This window comes from Schistocerca nitens, chromosome 2 (assembly GCF_023898315.1).
Source record: "Schistocerca nitens isolate TAMUIC-IGC-003100 chromosome 2, iqSchNite1.1, whole genome shotgun sequence".
In the NCBI taxonomy this organism is placed as follows: domain Eukaryota; kingdom Metazoa; phylum Arthropoda; class Insecta; order Orthoptera; family Acrididae; genus Schistocerca; species Schistocerca nitens.
In genome coordinates, this window is record NC_064615.1 from 872,661,085 (window position 1) to 872,677,433 (window position 16,349).

Sequence of the window (16,349 nt, forward strand, 5' to 3'; positions counted from 1 at the left end):
CACTTAGTTTGTACCACCTGTAATGGAAAAAGATTGCAGGTGTCAAGAGCAGTAGAGAAGTTGTAAAGTGGGTTAAATGCTAGGCCCATACAGCATCCCTAGTTACACTTCATAACAGACGGAGTTAGAAACAACTTTAAGTCTGAAACGGATAGACTGTTACTCACATAGAGAAGGTACTGAGTTGCAGACAGGCATAGCGAAAAAGACTGCTAAACATTTAAGCTTTTGGACAGGAAAGTCCTCCTTCCAAAATAAACACATGCACGCACAGTCTACAGGGCCTGAGGCCCGACTGCAGACTGTGCCTGCACCTGACATATGCAGCAATCTCGGGTGGGTGGTCACCCCAGGTTGTAGCACATGTCAAGACACAGGCACAGTCTGCAGTCAGGCCCCAGTGGCCAGAGACAACAGTCAAGAGGTGTGTGTGTGTGTGTGTGTGTGTGTGTGTGTGTGTGTGTGTGTGTGTGTGTGTGTGTGTGTGTTTGTTACTTCAGAAGCTGAAATTTTCTGTCCAAGAGCTTATATGTGTAACAGTTTCTTCATTGTGCCTGTCTGTAATTCAACACCACCTTTAGGTGGTGAGTAGCATTCCATCCTTTTCAAATAATTGTTATTCCAACCTGAACTTCCAACTTTTGCTATAATAAAATCTCTAATACACAAGTCGTTTCTGCTCTTTTTCTCAACCATTTCCACTTCACTGGTCTCTCCTTATATCCTACAAGTTGAGATAAATACTGCAATTATTCTTCTCCTCTTTTTTCACCACAAATTATCTTCACAGCTATTCCACCTAGGGCTTCAATTAAAACCATGTTATACAGATGTAGAAAGTGTGATCTCTTTGTCTCCAATAACATGGGCTCAATAGGGTTAGTGTTGTAATCTCCCACTGTGTGGCACTGCCATCATTTTGCGGGCTGTGTTGTCCATGTTTATGAACTCTATATCATGTGCAACATTTGCTGATATATTGAGTTATATATTGTGATTCTGCAGCGGTACGGATTATTAGTGATTCTTGACTATAAATTAAACCGAAATATGTGGTTGCCAAGCGAACATTTCGATTCAAAACAATAGTTGACTCTGCAGTCTCCTAAACTCAAATGACACTGTCTTTCTGTTTTCTGCCTGGTTACAAGTCAGATTATAGAAGTTGCAAAGAGTTAAGATGCATTTTCAAGCCCCCAAATGAAACAGGAATTTTTAACAAACTGAACAAAGTTATCCCCAGAGAACACAAGGAGCTAACAAACACTAACATCTGTGATGCTCACTTTGCCGAAAATGTACTGTTAAAAACAGACAAATTCATTATTGATGGAAAGGAAGTGGAATTGCCCAGAATAAATTGGCACTTTAAACCAAATTCAGTTCCTCACAATTTCCCTGAATTTGCCGAAGTATTTGTCTACCCCATTAAAGAAAAGAAAACCTCCCACAAAAAGGAAACATGCTTGCAAAATTGTGAATAAAATACCCACCAAATATTTAGGACTTCTGATTTAAGAAGAACTCAGTTGTTTGATAGGTCTACGATAGTTTATGGACACTTGATGAAGTTACTGTATTTAAACTACAAATAAAAAATTCAAGAAGTAGCTTGGCCAGGACAAGCAATAAACTCAAGTCAGAAGGCTAGAGTAATTGTGCTGCTGGCAGGAGTAGGTAGACTAAAGAAACTCACTTGTAAATGTAATGAAGTTTATCCAGTAAGCAAAAAGTAATTGCAGATACTATGTTACAGGAGTGCCATAAAAAGGATCTAAAACGAATGAGATACAATAGTGAGCTGCTTCTATTATTTTATTGCATATTAAATCTCCTAAGAGTTATAGATGGTGCTTGAAACAATCTGTTACCTACTCCTTCAGATATGCATTTGAGGTGGCTCTTAAAAGATTTTAATTGCACATATGGTATTAACAAGGTCGCCATAGATGCTATTAAAGAGAATTTTAGAGAAGTGACTGATGAAAACAGAAAGACTGGGGTAATTATGTTTGATGAGGTTAAATTGAGAGAATATTCAGTTCAATGGATCCTATTTATAGATGGATTTGTAGACTTCGGCAGTATGACACCTTCAGACCAAAATAAAGTCTCTGCTGATCATGTTCTCGTTTCCATGTTCATACCTCTGCTATACAGTTGAGTACAACTACTTGCAGTTTATGCCAGTAAAAATGCAACTTCTGGAGAACTGTTAGCAAAAAATTTAATTCAGACTATAACACAACTGGAGCAGGCAGATTGTAAATTGTAGAGTTTACATGTGGTAACAGCCAACTTAACAAACAAGACTGGAAACTTTTGCAAATATCAGGAAAGAAGCGAAATACCAAATGCTATTTTCAAAATCCTGTTAGTGAGAACAGAAAAGTTTGGGGTTTTTCAGTTGCAGTACGTATATTGAAATGCATAAGTAATCATTTTCATGATAAATGAATTTTGCTGTTTGGTATTGAACGTGTTTATGAAGTTGACAATTTACTAGGGTTTGCTTGAGTAAAGCCATGTAGTAAGTTGACATATGCACTCATACACCCCACCTCCCTTCCGGGAATGAATGGTCGCTTTGCTTTCCAGTTCTTTAGTATTAGCATGGCAAAAGCTATACAGTGTTTTAGAGAAAGTAGCATAGTGGGATTTCAAGATAGTGAGCCAACTGAAAAATTTACTCAGTATATAAATGATGTTTTTGATGCTCTGAATTAGAAAACACCATTGTGTGGTATGAGAAAGGATTCAGATCACCAGAAAATTCTGCAGCATATTTCTCATAGTCTGACCACTTCAGACAGTACTTGGCTCCAAACAGAACATTGGAATCACTCAGAGTAACAGTACAGAGCACATCAGAAATAGCTGAATACTTGTGGAATAAAGGGTTCAAATATGTACTGACTTCCAAGTTCTATCAGGATCCACAGGAGCTACATTTTGGTATTATTAGATCATTGACCTGTGATGACTACCCTTCATCAGTAGACTTTCTACATGTACATAAGCTTCAGTCGATAAATGTGCCTGTCAAGAACGTTTTATCAAAGGGAGGGAATTGTGAATCAGGGATGGAACCCACTCTTACATCCTATGTCAATCAGATAAGAATATTGGCAAAAAGTCTTAACTAGAGAATATAGAAGAAAAACTGATTGCCACAAATGGCAGTGAAAATCATCCTGAGTGGAAAGCCAATGAGCCTAACAACAGAGTACAGAGTGCTTGATACTGAGGGGGAGGGGGGGGGGACTGCCCTTTTTCACTTTTCACTAACTTTAAGGATTATGTTCTCATCAAGGACAAAGTTATTTATGTGACAAAGTTATTTATGTTACCCTTCAGAAGCAATGTGAAATCTCTTACTATAGGCAAAAGAAATCTTAAGTACTAATTGTTGTTCTCCATCTGCTTTCTGGCATGATTTGCTCTATGACTGGAAATTATAAAAAAAAAAAATAAAATAAAAATGAAGACTTCAGGTTTAGCTTTTAGTGCAGGACATGCCACAGAGACTTCACCCAAAATAATACTTTACTACATGAAATGTCAATTCTATTTCAAAAAGAAGAACTCGAGAAGGAACTTAAGTCAGTAAAAATGAGTAAATCAATGAGGAAACTTTCCACAGTGTCCAGCAGTTAAAAAGTGAGAAAATACGTAGAAAATGTTTCTAATTTTTTTTATTTTAGTGTGCAGTAATTTTTATTCATGGTCTAGTTTTGCTCTATAGACTTTTAGACCTATGAGAATTTTCTTCTTTTCAGCTGTAGACACACTCCATTACAGTCACTTTTGGGCAAGCAGCATTTATTTGAAGGTTACAGTAGTTGTGTCTTGTGAAATATAGGCGCTGATGCATTCTTTGGTTGACTACTGGCCTAGAAAATCTAAATCCTGACTGAAAGGCAGGAAAGTAATAGTCAAAAACACAACATTAGGAGAGGATTAAAGATCAATAATGTTCTGCAATACATATTACAGAACTGAAAACTTTTCACAACAAATGACATATTATTATAACTCTAGTTTATTCGCAGCATTACTAAAAGTAGTTTTAATGTGTTATATTTGGTAGTTGGTCAGTTATAGAAATACGAAGTGAAATGATATGAATAAATATTAGTGTTGCCGAATAACATTCATTCAACGATTCCTTTTATTTCCTTTTCTTGCAACTTTAATCACTGACAATCCAGAAAGTTGTGCAGGTTATGCACTGCCTTGTTCTTCTGTTTCCATGCCCAAACAATTCAAAAAATCAGTTATCAGTATTGAGTTTGGGCTTAAATAATCTAGTTTAAGTATGTTCCCACAGCATATATGAGAATCATGACTTTATAACATGTAAAATAGAGGTATGAATGTGAAAGCATAATTCAACTACATGGGAGAGTAGTTCTTAAGTGCAAAAGGGGTACAACAAACTAGTAGTCACACTTTCTACATTCTATATGCTATGTTAAAACTCTAAATTTGGATAAAGTTCTGCAGCAAATCATTTCAAGATGCAATGATAAATCTGCATTAACACCTTCAGTAAGCAGTCTTTACTTATAACTGGATATTAGAGAGTGGCTCTCCCCACACAGATACAGGACTTGAGGCGCAGTGTCCCAACATCAATTTTCTGAAGCAGTATGGTACAATTCTGAAAACAAATTGAAAAAATAGCTTTTGAAGACCCAAGATTTCTGAGTGCTGTTAAACACAGAACATTATGACCTGCAACAAGTTTGATAGTAGCTCAGTGCATAGCACAATGTGATTGTATTCCTGCTTTGAATCTTAAGTAGCATAGTTCTTTCTATACTTTTTTAATTCCACATTTATTAATAAACTGGAATTTTAATTAACAAATACAATATCAAAATTTTTATAGAAATAATGTCTTTATTTATAATCACTACTTGCATTAAAAAGCAGTAAAGTACAGAAATGCAAAATATCAAACACAAAATCAAATACTTTTTTATTTCTAGAGACTGGACAGTGTTGTTGATGTGTACAATTTTTGTTCATTGACTGGCCGTAGCAAAACTCTCACCATAACACAGTGTTCAAAAGATCACGCCCGTATTTATATCAGGCCAGGATTTTCTCAATGTATAAGCCAACTTATGCTCAAAAACTGTACTTGTTTAGTACGAGAACAATGTACGAATGTCTCGCTACCTGTCCCTTGACAGGTGCTGTGTTCTTTTGTCAATTTCTAGAAATAGTTTGAAAAAAACTGTAGCGAATGTAACAGTTGCTGCCTCAGCTGACTAAGCCATTTTATGATTGAGTTGCCTTGAGTTTCATGTGTGCTTTCGTTTGCAGTTTGCTCTAATTCTGGTACAAATATGCCATGTACGTTGAATGAGCATGAAATTTTGGAAGCTAAGAGAAAGAATTCAATGAGTCTGGATCAGAAAGAAAGTATCTGAATGGGAACACTCTGAAGATGATTCATATTCAGGTAAGCTGCAGTCTACTACAATTTTTCGTCATTAATATTGTTGCTACAAATACTCTTTCTGTATTAACAATTTAGTTCTGATTTATATCTCTTTATATCATCTTTTTTCAAAGATGAATCTCATGAAAAAGACAATTTACTGAAAAATCAGGCACGAAAGAAAAATTTGGTACTTTCCTGCTTGCAGCATACCACTCTGCATGCCAGAATACTTTAATTTTTTTTTTCTATATGCAAGCCAATTGTGAGTAAAATTGCTCACGAACCCCCCTCTCATTATTTTGTAGGATACCTATACTTTCCTTCACCATCATTGTAAAATTTCTAATCTAACAAGGAACTAAAATAAAAAATAAACTTTGAAGCTTATTCTTCTTTAGTGTGTGGAGTATGTATGTACGTGTACTCACTCACACACACACACACACACACACACACACACACACACGTAAGTGCCAGTAAGACAACAGTATAAATGCCTGGTTTTCTCAGCACTGTTCTTTTTCAAGTTGCTGTACTTCAAAAGCGTTTTGCATGTCTGTATCAAATTGTAATTAATCTTTATGCAATAAGTAATTAAATATAAAAAGATTTTTATTCAAAAATTATTATTCCAAATTTCTTAATTAACATTTCAATTTGTTAATTAATACAGCTACTACCAAAATCTGGGCTTGATTACAATCAAATTATTCTATGTGCTGAGCTACCAACAAACTAATTGAAGGACATAATGTTCTGTACTTCACAGTGCTCTGACATCTGTTCTTCCAAGGCAGCTCTGAGAATTTTTTTTTTTTTAATTACATCATATTGCTTTAGAAACCTGATGTCTGGGCACACACCTTCAAATCTTATAAGTGTGAAGAAAATCAATGCGTCCAGGTCCACAAGTCTCCTTGTCATACATGTAAGAAATGTACACACAATAACTGTCATACAATCAGAGCTTACCTTATGACTGACACTCTGATGTGGTGTCCCCGTTCTTCCTGTGGTTGCAGCGATCTGTGCATGTGTAACAGGTTTTAGTGGTACTGTTCCTGTAGCACCCGTTGTACCGGAGACAACCACCGGATGTAGCGAAACCACACTAGATGGTGCAACTGCCTGCCCAAGTCGTGCCACACTAGACGCTGCTATGACTGCAGCAGCTGGTGCTACAGCCCTGCTCTGTGAAGGCTGGGCAGTTACTGTGCGTGATGGCGATGGAGCCGGAGCAACCGCAAGTCTCGTGTGGGTGCCGACAGAGCCTGATGCTACTGATGTACGTCCCACCTGTTGTGACTGTTGCTGTTGCGAGGCCTGCTGCTGTGATTGTTGTGTCTGCTGCGGCTGCTGCAGCTGCTGCAGCTGCGAGTGCTGAGACTGCAGCTGTTGTGATGACTGTTGTGACTGTTGCTGTGGCTGGATCTGAGTGCTGACGATTTGCTGACTGGTAACACCTACTCCTGCTGACGATCGACTACCTACACTACCGGAGTGTGACGAGGCAACCACAGGCTGTGAAACAGTTTGTTGTGGTAGAGTTACCGGTCGTGTTGCAACACTATTTACACGTGAAGTTGCCTGCTGTCCACTGGAAACCTGACTGGGTGTCACAGGGCCACTTGTCCTCTGTGAAGGAGGAGAAAGCACAGTGGATGTTACCCTCTGTGAGGAATGTGGAACCTGATTTGGTACCCTAACAGTTGTTCCACACACTGTTGTTCCGTGAGAAGCTGCAGATGTGGAAAACTGCACTGCAGATGCCACGACAGTACTATTGCTGTAAGCAGCCTGTGTTTGTGTCCGTGTAGTTAGCACTTGTGTTGTACTTGTTGTTCCTGGCACTGAAGATGGTACAGAAGATGGAACTGTGACAGCAGCAGCCTTGAAATAGTTCCCATCAGCAATATGAAGCTGTGAATTGAAACAAATTAATGAAAAATCAGAACAAATTTATCCTGTACTTGAAAATCTTGTGTTATATTTAAGCATTACAGTTTCAATAATTTTTAATATCTTCTGAAATAAACTAAAGCTAGTTAATATGCAATACAGCAGAGGAGGAAGCCAAAACTAACTACATTGTGCACAGACAAAGGAAGTAAAAGAAGAAATCCAACAGGATCTCTGCATGTTAAATAGAATGGTAAAGAGGAGTTTCAGAAAAGATAAGACAATCTTCATCAATAATCTTGCAGCTAATGTGGAGGCAGCGGCTAACAGAGGCAATAACAAGATACTATATAACATCACAAGGAAACTGTCAAATAAGAAATTTGGGGGTGATGTGGCAATCTATAACAAGTAAGGATCACAAATCGAGAAGACAAAGTGCAGAATCGCGACGTTACAGATGACACTGTAAATCAACTGAACGTGGGCGGGGAGGGATTCCCGCAAGATATGCCAATTAAGGTAGAACCGCCGTCGAAAGAATAAATCGCTCGAGCAGTCCAATAAATAAAAAATGGAAAAGCGCCGTGCCTTGACAACATAGATCCATACTAACTTAAAGTAGACTGCTCTGTAACAGCAGAAATTTTACATACACTCCTGTCAGCCATATGGCTGAATGAAAAAGTACTGAATGATTAGAACAAATGTTTGCTCATCAAGCTCAAGAAAGGAGACCTATCAGTTTGTGATTTCGAGAGAAATCACCCTCCTGTCAATCCCAAGCAAAATCCTCTCATGAATAATCCTAAACAGGATAAAAGCATATGTAGACAAGAAAATAAGAAGAGAACAAGTGAGATTCAGGGGAGGTCGCTCGTGTTGACCAGAAAAACACCTCGAGAATAATAGCTGAACGTTCATATGAATACCAGTCACTGCTTTATACTCTGTTTGTGGACTGAAAAGTCCTTTGACAGTATAAAATACAGAGCTCACTGCAAACTTTTGGAATTCCAAAGAATATAATTGCTTGTCAAGGACATGTATGAGAACTACACATGCAATGTTCAACATTAAGATCTGATTTCAGATCCAATATCAGTGAAAACAGGAAATAAGCATGCTCTCACCGATAGTATTTAACGCAGTACAGAATCTTGTAATGACACAAGCAATGGATAAAGTGTCAGGAATAAAAAAGATCAATGGAACACATCTAGAAGACCTAGACTCTACAGATGACCTTTAAACTGATACCCAAAAAACTAAAGACATGCAGGCAAATGACAACAACACTGCAGAGCTTAAGCTTGGGAGCCAGGTAATAGTAAGGGTGGATAAGTTTTTCTACCCTGGAAGCATAATTACACCGCATGGTGGTGCAACAGAGGACATTAACAGCTGCATCAACAAAGCCAAAGCCACTTTTACAGCTCTCAGTTCTATCTGGAGATCGAAGGAAATAACACCGAGGACCCAACTGCAGATATTTGAAAGTAATGTAAAATCTGTGCTTCTATACGGATGTGAAACGTGGAAAGTGACAGAGAAGCTAATCCATAGGCTGCAGACATTCAACAACAAATGTCTGAGGAATATTCTGGGGTTACGGTGGCCAAATGTCATCTCTAATGAAACACACTGGGAAAGAACCAGCCAGAAGCCAATTGAGCTGCAAATAAGAAGCAGGAAGTGGAGATGGTTAGGACATACACTTAGCAGACCAAATGAACGTATTGCATAGGAAATACTCTATTGGATTCCACAGGGACGACGGAGACAAGGCAGGCCCAAAATCATGTGGAGACGATCAGTTGAAGCAAAGGTCAACAGCAAGGAATAGGATGGGAAGAAGTGAAGATACTAGCAGGTGATAGAACAAGATGGCGATCCTTTGTTGCAGCCCTTTGCTTCACATAAGGAGCTAAAGGAATCAATAATGAATAAATAAATAATAGTTAATATGGCATTAGCAACAAAGTCATTTGAATATGGAAGACATCACTGAACTAAACAAATTAATTACGAGTGTAAGGTTTCAAAAAAGTAAGTTCAGCCTCTCTCTCCTGATGAGCAGCTTTATACTTAGTGCACCATGCGCAAATTTACAAAATGATTTACACATTCACAGAACATCCAACTCTGGTACTATGTGAAAGGCCTTTTAATTTCATAGGAGTTAATCAGCCACAGCAGGCTACATGGAACTGCAAAAGCTACTGGTTTTGGCAGACCTTGCTCTGTATGATTGTTCAGTTCTTCAAGTACAAGAAACAGATATAGTAGGTTGCACCAGAATGGCTACAAGCTTAGACAGCAGTCTCTCTTTTTATACCTTAAAGCTGCACAGTCATCACATAAATTAGGTATGTACACAGGAGATTAAATTGACAGTGTCCAATTATTTTTCATATTAAATAGCTAGCTTGTCCCAGTACATACAAAAATAAAAGAATGGTAATGGAGACATAACGAAATGATGAAGCGCATTTGTTAAGACACTGGCCTCAGACTTTAGAGGATAACAGAGTCTGTCCGGCCATCCTGACTCAGGTTTTGCACAGTGTTACCACTTCACTTTAGGCAAGTGTCAGGGCAGTTCCTTTGGCAAAACCACAGCAGACCACCTATCCCTTCCTCATCAAGAATGTGTGAATATTCCAATGCCAGTACATGACTTATGTCTTTCCTTGTTTTAAGCTGACAAATACTTTATAACTGTAAAATGATCACTAGACGAATAAATTACTAATATTAATCCACTGCGTTACTCGCAAAATAAATGTCTTCTCGGGTACAATCAAAGCCACTATCGCTTTCATTTAATGCTGTTGTGTATAATTTGAACACTCTAATTTCCATTACACTCGTGAATCTGACCCAGCAAAGAAATTAGAAAACTAGACAGCTGACAGATGGGAAGGGTAAGCATTCAAGATTATTAGTTTCACATTAGACAATCTCATGAAATGTGGTGAATAAAAGAAATTTAAATAATCAACAATCCCTTAACTTATGACAACACTGGAAAACAACAGCCTCAGTTAAGAACAGGGTGAAGTGCTTTTTGGAAGCGAGGGAGCACGGTGGGGGGTTTGAACTGAATAGCACACACTGATTTATACAAGCAACTGCGGGGTACTAGCAAAGTCATTAAAGTATTAGACGTACCAAAAATAGAGTTAATTAAACAAAGAAGTGGGAGTATACTAGACTCTTCTAAATATTTCAGTGTTATTTTGCACGAAATAATGTTTAACTATGCGGGTAATAACACGCTTTTCAACAATCATAGCAGAGACTGCTCAGAGTATCACCATTAGCTGATAATCTTTAGATTAAGTTAACTGACCTTCCAAGACCACACCCAAACAGCATGATGTGATGCTATCAATAGCTATATGGAAATGTCATGATTACAAATGCTGTGTTGTGAGCCAGACTTCCCAAAAATTCACATTTGTACTTTTTAAAATTATAATGATATAACAAAGCAATAAACTGGTCAACACGAAATCATTTTTAAGATGATGAAATAGAAAGTAAAGATAAGATCTGGAAAGTGGCCAACTGCTACAACATTCATTGGTAATTGGTAAATCTACGAAAATATTAAGGGGAAAAAGTTATAGTGTGTGGATTCCTTACATTTTTTATTACATGATACATCAATTTACTTGAAGACTAAAATTTTACTTAGAATTTAGACAATAAAACTGCTGTTACAGACTGCAAGAAAATGTGTTCCTGAATACAACAGTGCAAACTGAAACTTAACTATTATTCAAATACTAAAGTTCCTAACTGAATGTGCTTTTTAATTTCAAAATCACAGTAGTTATCTTTCCTCATCCTTGCAGAAGGTGCAAGAGGGTCCATCTCAAACTGGAGTCTGAACAACTCTTGCACCTCCTTTCCAACTTTCTCCAACGTACATCTCTTTCTTCCCTGAGGAAGGAATTAACAAATTATTTTTTATGCTGTAACATAACACACTGGTTCTAAACATATCTATAGTAGGGAAGGAAAGGTACATCTGTTTTCATATATGTAATTTCCTGATTTCTGATTTTATGTTTAGTTGAAAATGCGGGAACATTTGTTCATCAAATGCACCACAGATATGAACCATATGCATGTCAGTAGACTTTATTAAGCCCACAAGTAGACCTAGTGAAAATAATTGTACTAGCTGCAGATCTTAATTTAAGCTTTTCTGTTCTCTATTGTAGCATCTGGAGATGGCCTTTGAAGGCTGAAACTGATGACAGTATCATAAAAAGGTGATTGTGTCAAAAATAGAAAATTGTTCCTTAAAACAAACCAACCACTGTCTCTGTAAACAAAGTATCATTTTTTTTTTCTCAAATATATCTACTGGAGTGGCCATTTCTGCAAAATTCTAACATTACACACAATGTTTAGAGTGGTTTCTGGAACCAAAGATAAATATAATCACATAACATTTGCAGTTTAAGTCCCTCTACCACAATTTCTTAAATGAAGAGGAAGGGAGATAAATACGAGTTTAATGTCCATCAACAACAAGGTCATTGAGACTGAGATGAGTGATGGAGGATGAGGATGGAGAAGGATAACGACCGTTACCTTTCAAAAGTACCAATCGCGACATGACTGAGGGAAACTGTGTAAACTAGACTCCCACTTAATGCAAATCCAGGGCCTTAACCTTAGTGTCACAAAATCTGTCATTCACAATGTTACCAACCACATAGTAATAGTACGCCATCTCTACTGATGACATTCTAACAAAATAATACACAATTTCACGTTGCCAACAACATAGAGGTCAGCGGCAACCATAGTTAATCCTCTCCCATATGCACTTCTAGTGTTTCTGTTTTTTCAGTTTACAATATAAACAATTGAATTAACACACTGCTACATTACCTGTTACTGACAGTAAGAAAACTCATGCATATTACACAAAACTGTGCAACTGCTATTAAAAATTTGCGTGGAAATAGCATAAATTTTGCACTTACAAACAAGAATACATTCTCCTGTTTACCCAAAAACTTAATAAAACAAAGTTGATGGATACATAGCACAAATCTTTCCAAATATTCAGGGATGTTTTCACTTAGCCATAGTTTTCATATACGGAAATGTTTCAATCACTATTACTCTTAAAGCCTATTAAGATATATAGAAATGGTTCTGGGCTTAACTTCTGATATTGTTGTGTAATCTCCAAAATATTACATTGGTGCAACTAATTGACATTATCACGTGATGTAGACAAAACTAAGGTACCAACACAGCATCCTATACACACACACACACACACACACACACACACACACCAGTCTGAGTGGGAAATTCCCGTGCATTGCCGCCAATCCATCCCAGCTGCCTCTGCTAAACTTCAAGTCTGAATACATGTCATTGATGATGAGGCAACCTCCTCACCACAGCTGTTCAAATATGTAAGTCACCACTGCTGTGGTCACCATGACCAACACTTACAGTGCTGGAGTCAACGCTGTGCTAAGTAGCTAATGTGAAGATATGTTCAAGATATTTACAGAGCCGCACATTTCAACAGCTTCTTTTATTACATTGTTTCAGTATGAAGACATCAACGAGAAAATTTTATTACCTTTGTAGGTCACTCTGTGCTCTGTACTGAGACAATTCACAGCCACAGCATACATCATCTATGTTCAACCCATCTGTCTTCCACAGTACAACAATTCTGCCCATTGTATGACTTCTTATAGCTGCAGGGAATTTATCAGTCACAGAAATTCTCAAACCAAAATTATCTTTAGCAGTGCCTAGTAGAGCTTAGAGTTTCTTTGGCAGATAGAAAATGCATTTAAGTCATATTTCTTCAGTACTCTCCCCGTTTTCAAAGATGCACTGCTGACATATGGCAGCAAGATGCCCACTCCTCTCTGTTATTCACTTTGCTGTAGCACCCAGCACATTGTCTGACATGCACTAGGTGCAAGGCACAGCAAATTGAGAGGGTATGTAATGCTATGTCAGTGATTACAAAACTGAGTCAAATTTAATGCATGCACCGATTCAGTTGAGATGGATATCAAAAGCCATTGTATCCTCTTCTGAGGAAAGCTCGCCCACAACTCGTTTGCTCATAACTGTTGTAACTGATCTTCGATATCCTGGACCTGCACTGGGACGGAGTCGACATCCGAGCTGGTCTCTCACGCTCTTTTGGGGACAGATCTGGGGATCTCATTCTCTACGAGCATGCGACAACATCACAAAGGGAGTTCATAGGCATGTGCTTGTGGGAACGGGCACCGTCCTATTAAAAATGGCCCCACAACACTGTTGCAAGAGAGAGAATACATGAAGAGACAGAATGTCCATGACGCACCACTGTGCTGCCAGGATTTCCTTCAACTACTGCCAGGTATGATCTGAAGGTACATCTAATGGTTCACCATACCACGACCTTAGAAGTAATATCACTGTTCCTTTCCACAATACTGGAAGAATGAGATCTCCCCCAACGTCACCTCCACACTCATCGAGAGTAGTCCAGAAGTATGATTTGTCACTGAACATAAAGAGATGCCATTCATCAGCAGTCCATGCTTCCCAGTCAAGGTACCAGTCCAAATGAATTACTGTGTGTTGTGGCATTAATGGCACCCAACACAGTGGACAGTTATTCCCTAGATTGGCTGACACTATTCTCCACAGGTGCAGGTTGACATACTGTTACAGGGACTCCATTACTTGTTCTCAGATGGCAGACACAAATGTGAAGGGGTTACAATATGCTTAGTGCACAATACTGCAATCCTCCCTTCTAGTGGTCAGACATGGCCAACCAGAACCCTGATGAGTTCACCTGCACTCATGTTCCTGTGCAGTCCAATACCACGCCACAGTCACATCTGAATGTCTGGATAGTGCACGATTCGACCAGCTGGGCAAACGGAGACCCGCAGTGAGATCCCTTTCAATCTCTGTCAGGTGCTCATAATGCTACCTCTCAGAACTACGTAGCACCTTTGTGTCCTTCAAAGAAATCATACAACAACTGACACTACGCCCCTTATGTAACCTAGCAGGCTTGGGGAAACACAAAAACATCACTAATACACACTGACTGCTGTTCTACGTGTCACAGAGAATCGTAATTCCAATCATCTACATACTTGCCTACTGTACGTAAATGTACGAAGTTAAACTGACATCTGACCAAGTCTTCTAGGTGCTTCCCTTTTTCTGACAAGCAATGTAATCTGTCATGAAAGCCTTAAGTAACACTTAGTATTAAGACATGGTTGATTGTATTTTCTAAGACAATTAGATTTTCCAGTCAGATTGTCACACTTTTACAGTGTAAACTAGATGTTATTTTGATTGCATTGTTAATGTCAATTGAGAAAAGTAAAGAGGATTAGGAATCAGTGTCCCACTGCCAATTTTATCATATGAGACTGAGCACAAGTCTGATGCCAAATGGATAGAAGAGGAAATTAGTTGTCATTTTTGAAGAAAGCATCCTGCCATTTGTCTTAACAGATTTGATAAACATATCCAGATGGTCATGTCAGGATCTGAATCCAACACCACTTGAATGGGAAATCACTGTCTCAACAACTGCTTTAATTCTTGCAGTAACGTCTAAATCTACCCACATTTCAACTCTGAGAAGAAAGTTTTGTAGCACTTACTTGCTGAAAGAAAAGGCCACACACACTTTTTATACTGCTATACAATGAATAAAACCATTTGTACTATCACGACTACCAAACAAACATTTCCAGACCTTACCTGGGTTCCTGCCTGAGATACAGTTAATGGTTTCTGACCCGCTGTCTGCAAGATCTGTGGACGTGGTGATTCTGCCTGTGTCCTATTACTTGGAGGTGCAACAGGTCTGGTAGTAACTGTAAACAAAAATAATTTAAGTTGTTTCAAAAGTTGATACTAGACACAATAATAACGTTTCTAAGTTGGGTGTTTGTGTTACCTGTAACAGATGTCTGACGACCTTGTGTGTATGTAGGTATAGTTGTAATTGAAGATGCCCTCGTGGTTGTTAGCAGTGGTCGAGGTGACACTGATTTCGGCGTTGTTATGGTAGTTGTCTGAACAGTAGTGCCACCAAGCCACATTGTACCAGTCACCACTGAAGCTGCAGGACTACCAGCTCTTGTAACTAATGAGCCAGGGTTCATTGCTCTGATTCCTGAAACAAAACTGCAAAGAAATGGTGTCAGAAAATTCCACAATGTGATGTTAGTAATTGCCAATATATTCTTGCGTGATGTTCCCTGTTAGGTGTTATGTCCTTTATACTAAAAATAGCGAGTTAATTTGTTTCTTGCTGTTAAAGGAATTAACGGCCTCTTTTTACAGGTGTGCTCCGAACATGAGCGCATTTTTTCAGGACCAACAACAAAATGGAAGAAGAAATCGAGCTGCTGTTTGATGAAGAAACCATACTGTAATTCACCTACAAAGTGATTTAGAAAAGCTATGAAATAATAAACTAGCATAATCTCTGCTCTAATAAAATTCTGGTATTTCATCAATATACCCATCCAACCCAATACAGCACAGCAATGAGAAAGAAGAAATATGAAATTCACACAGCTGCAAATAGAACATTCCACAGACAGACACCACTGTTTAACAAGTCAAGCATCTTCTACACAAACCCAACATAAACAAAATTGCATGTTACCAACCAGATTCAAACCAATCAGCTTTTGGGATTTGGTGGTACTTTCCTTCGCACCTTGTATCTTTTGAACTCTGAAATTACCAAAATATCGATCTTTACTAACTGCTATATGGTTATAACAAGAAAATCCTGATGTTACTTTTCTAGTGATGATACTGGCTGTCACTGACTGTGACAATTTCTGAGTTAAAAAAGGAAAAAAATTGGAGAAAAGTAACTTGTACGAGAATAACAAATAATGTGTGAGAAGTAATACCTATATCATGTTTCAGAGAAAATCGCAACTCATGTACA

At 38.1% G+C, this 16,349-nt stretch overlaps 1 protein-coding gene across 4 annotated transcripts in view; it reads right to left on the bottom strand.

Annotated features, from left to right (window-relative positions):
• The window catches only part of LOC126237156 (mucin-5AC), a 102,664-nt gene that overhangs the window by 70,790 nt on the left and 15,525 nt on the right, over positions 1–16,349 (bottom strand). For all 4 annotated transcript variants that reach the window (XM_049947004.1, XM_049947001.1, XM_049947002.1 and 1 more), the window contains 3 exons: positions 15,339–15,568; positions 15,140–15,255; positions 6,428–7,375 (listed from right to left, as the gene is read on the bottom strand). In XM_049947004.1, coding sequence (XP_049802961.1) covers positions 6,428–7,375; positions 15,140–15,255; positions 15,339–15,568 — 1,294 coding nt within the window. The remainder of the gene's footprint in view (positions 1–6,427; positions 7,376–15,139; positions 15,256–15,338; positions 15,569–16,349) is intronic.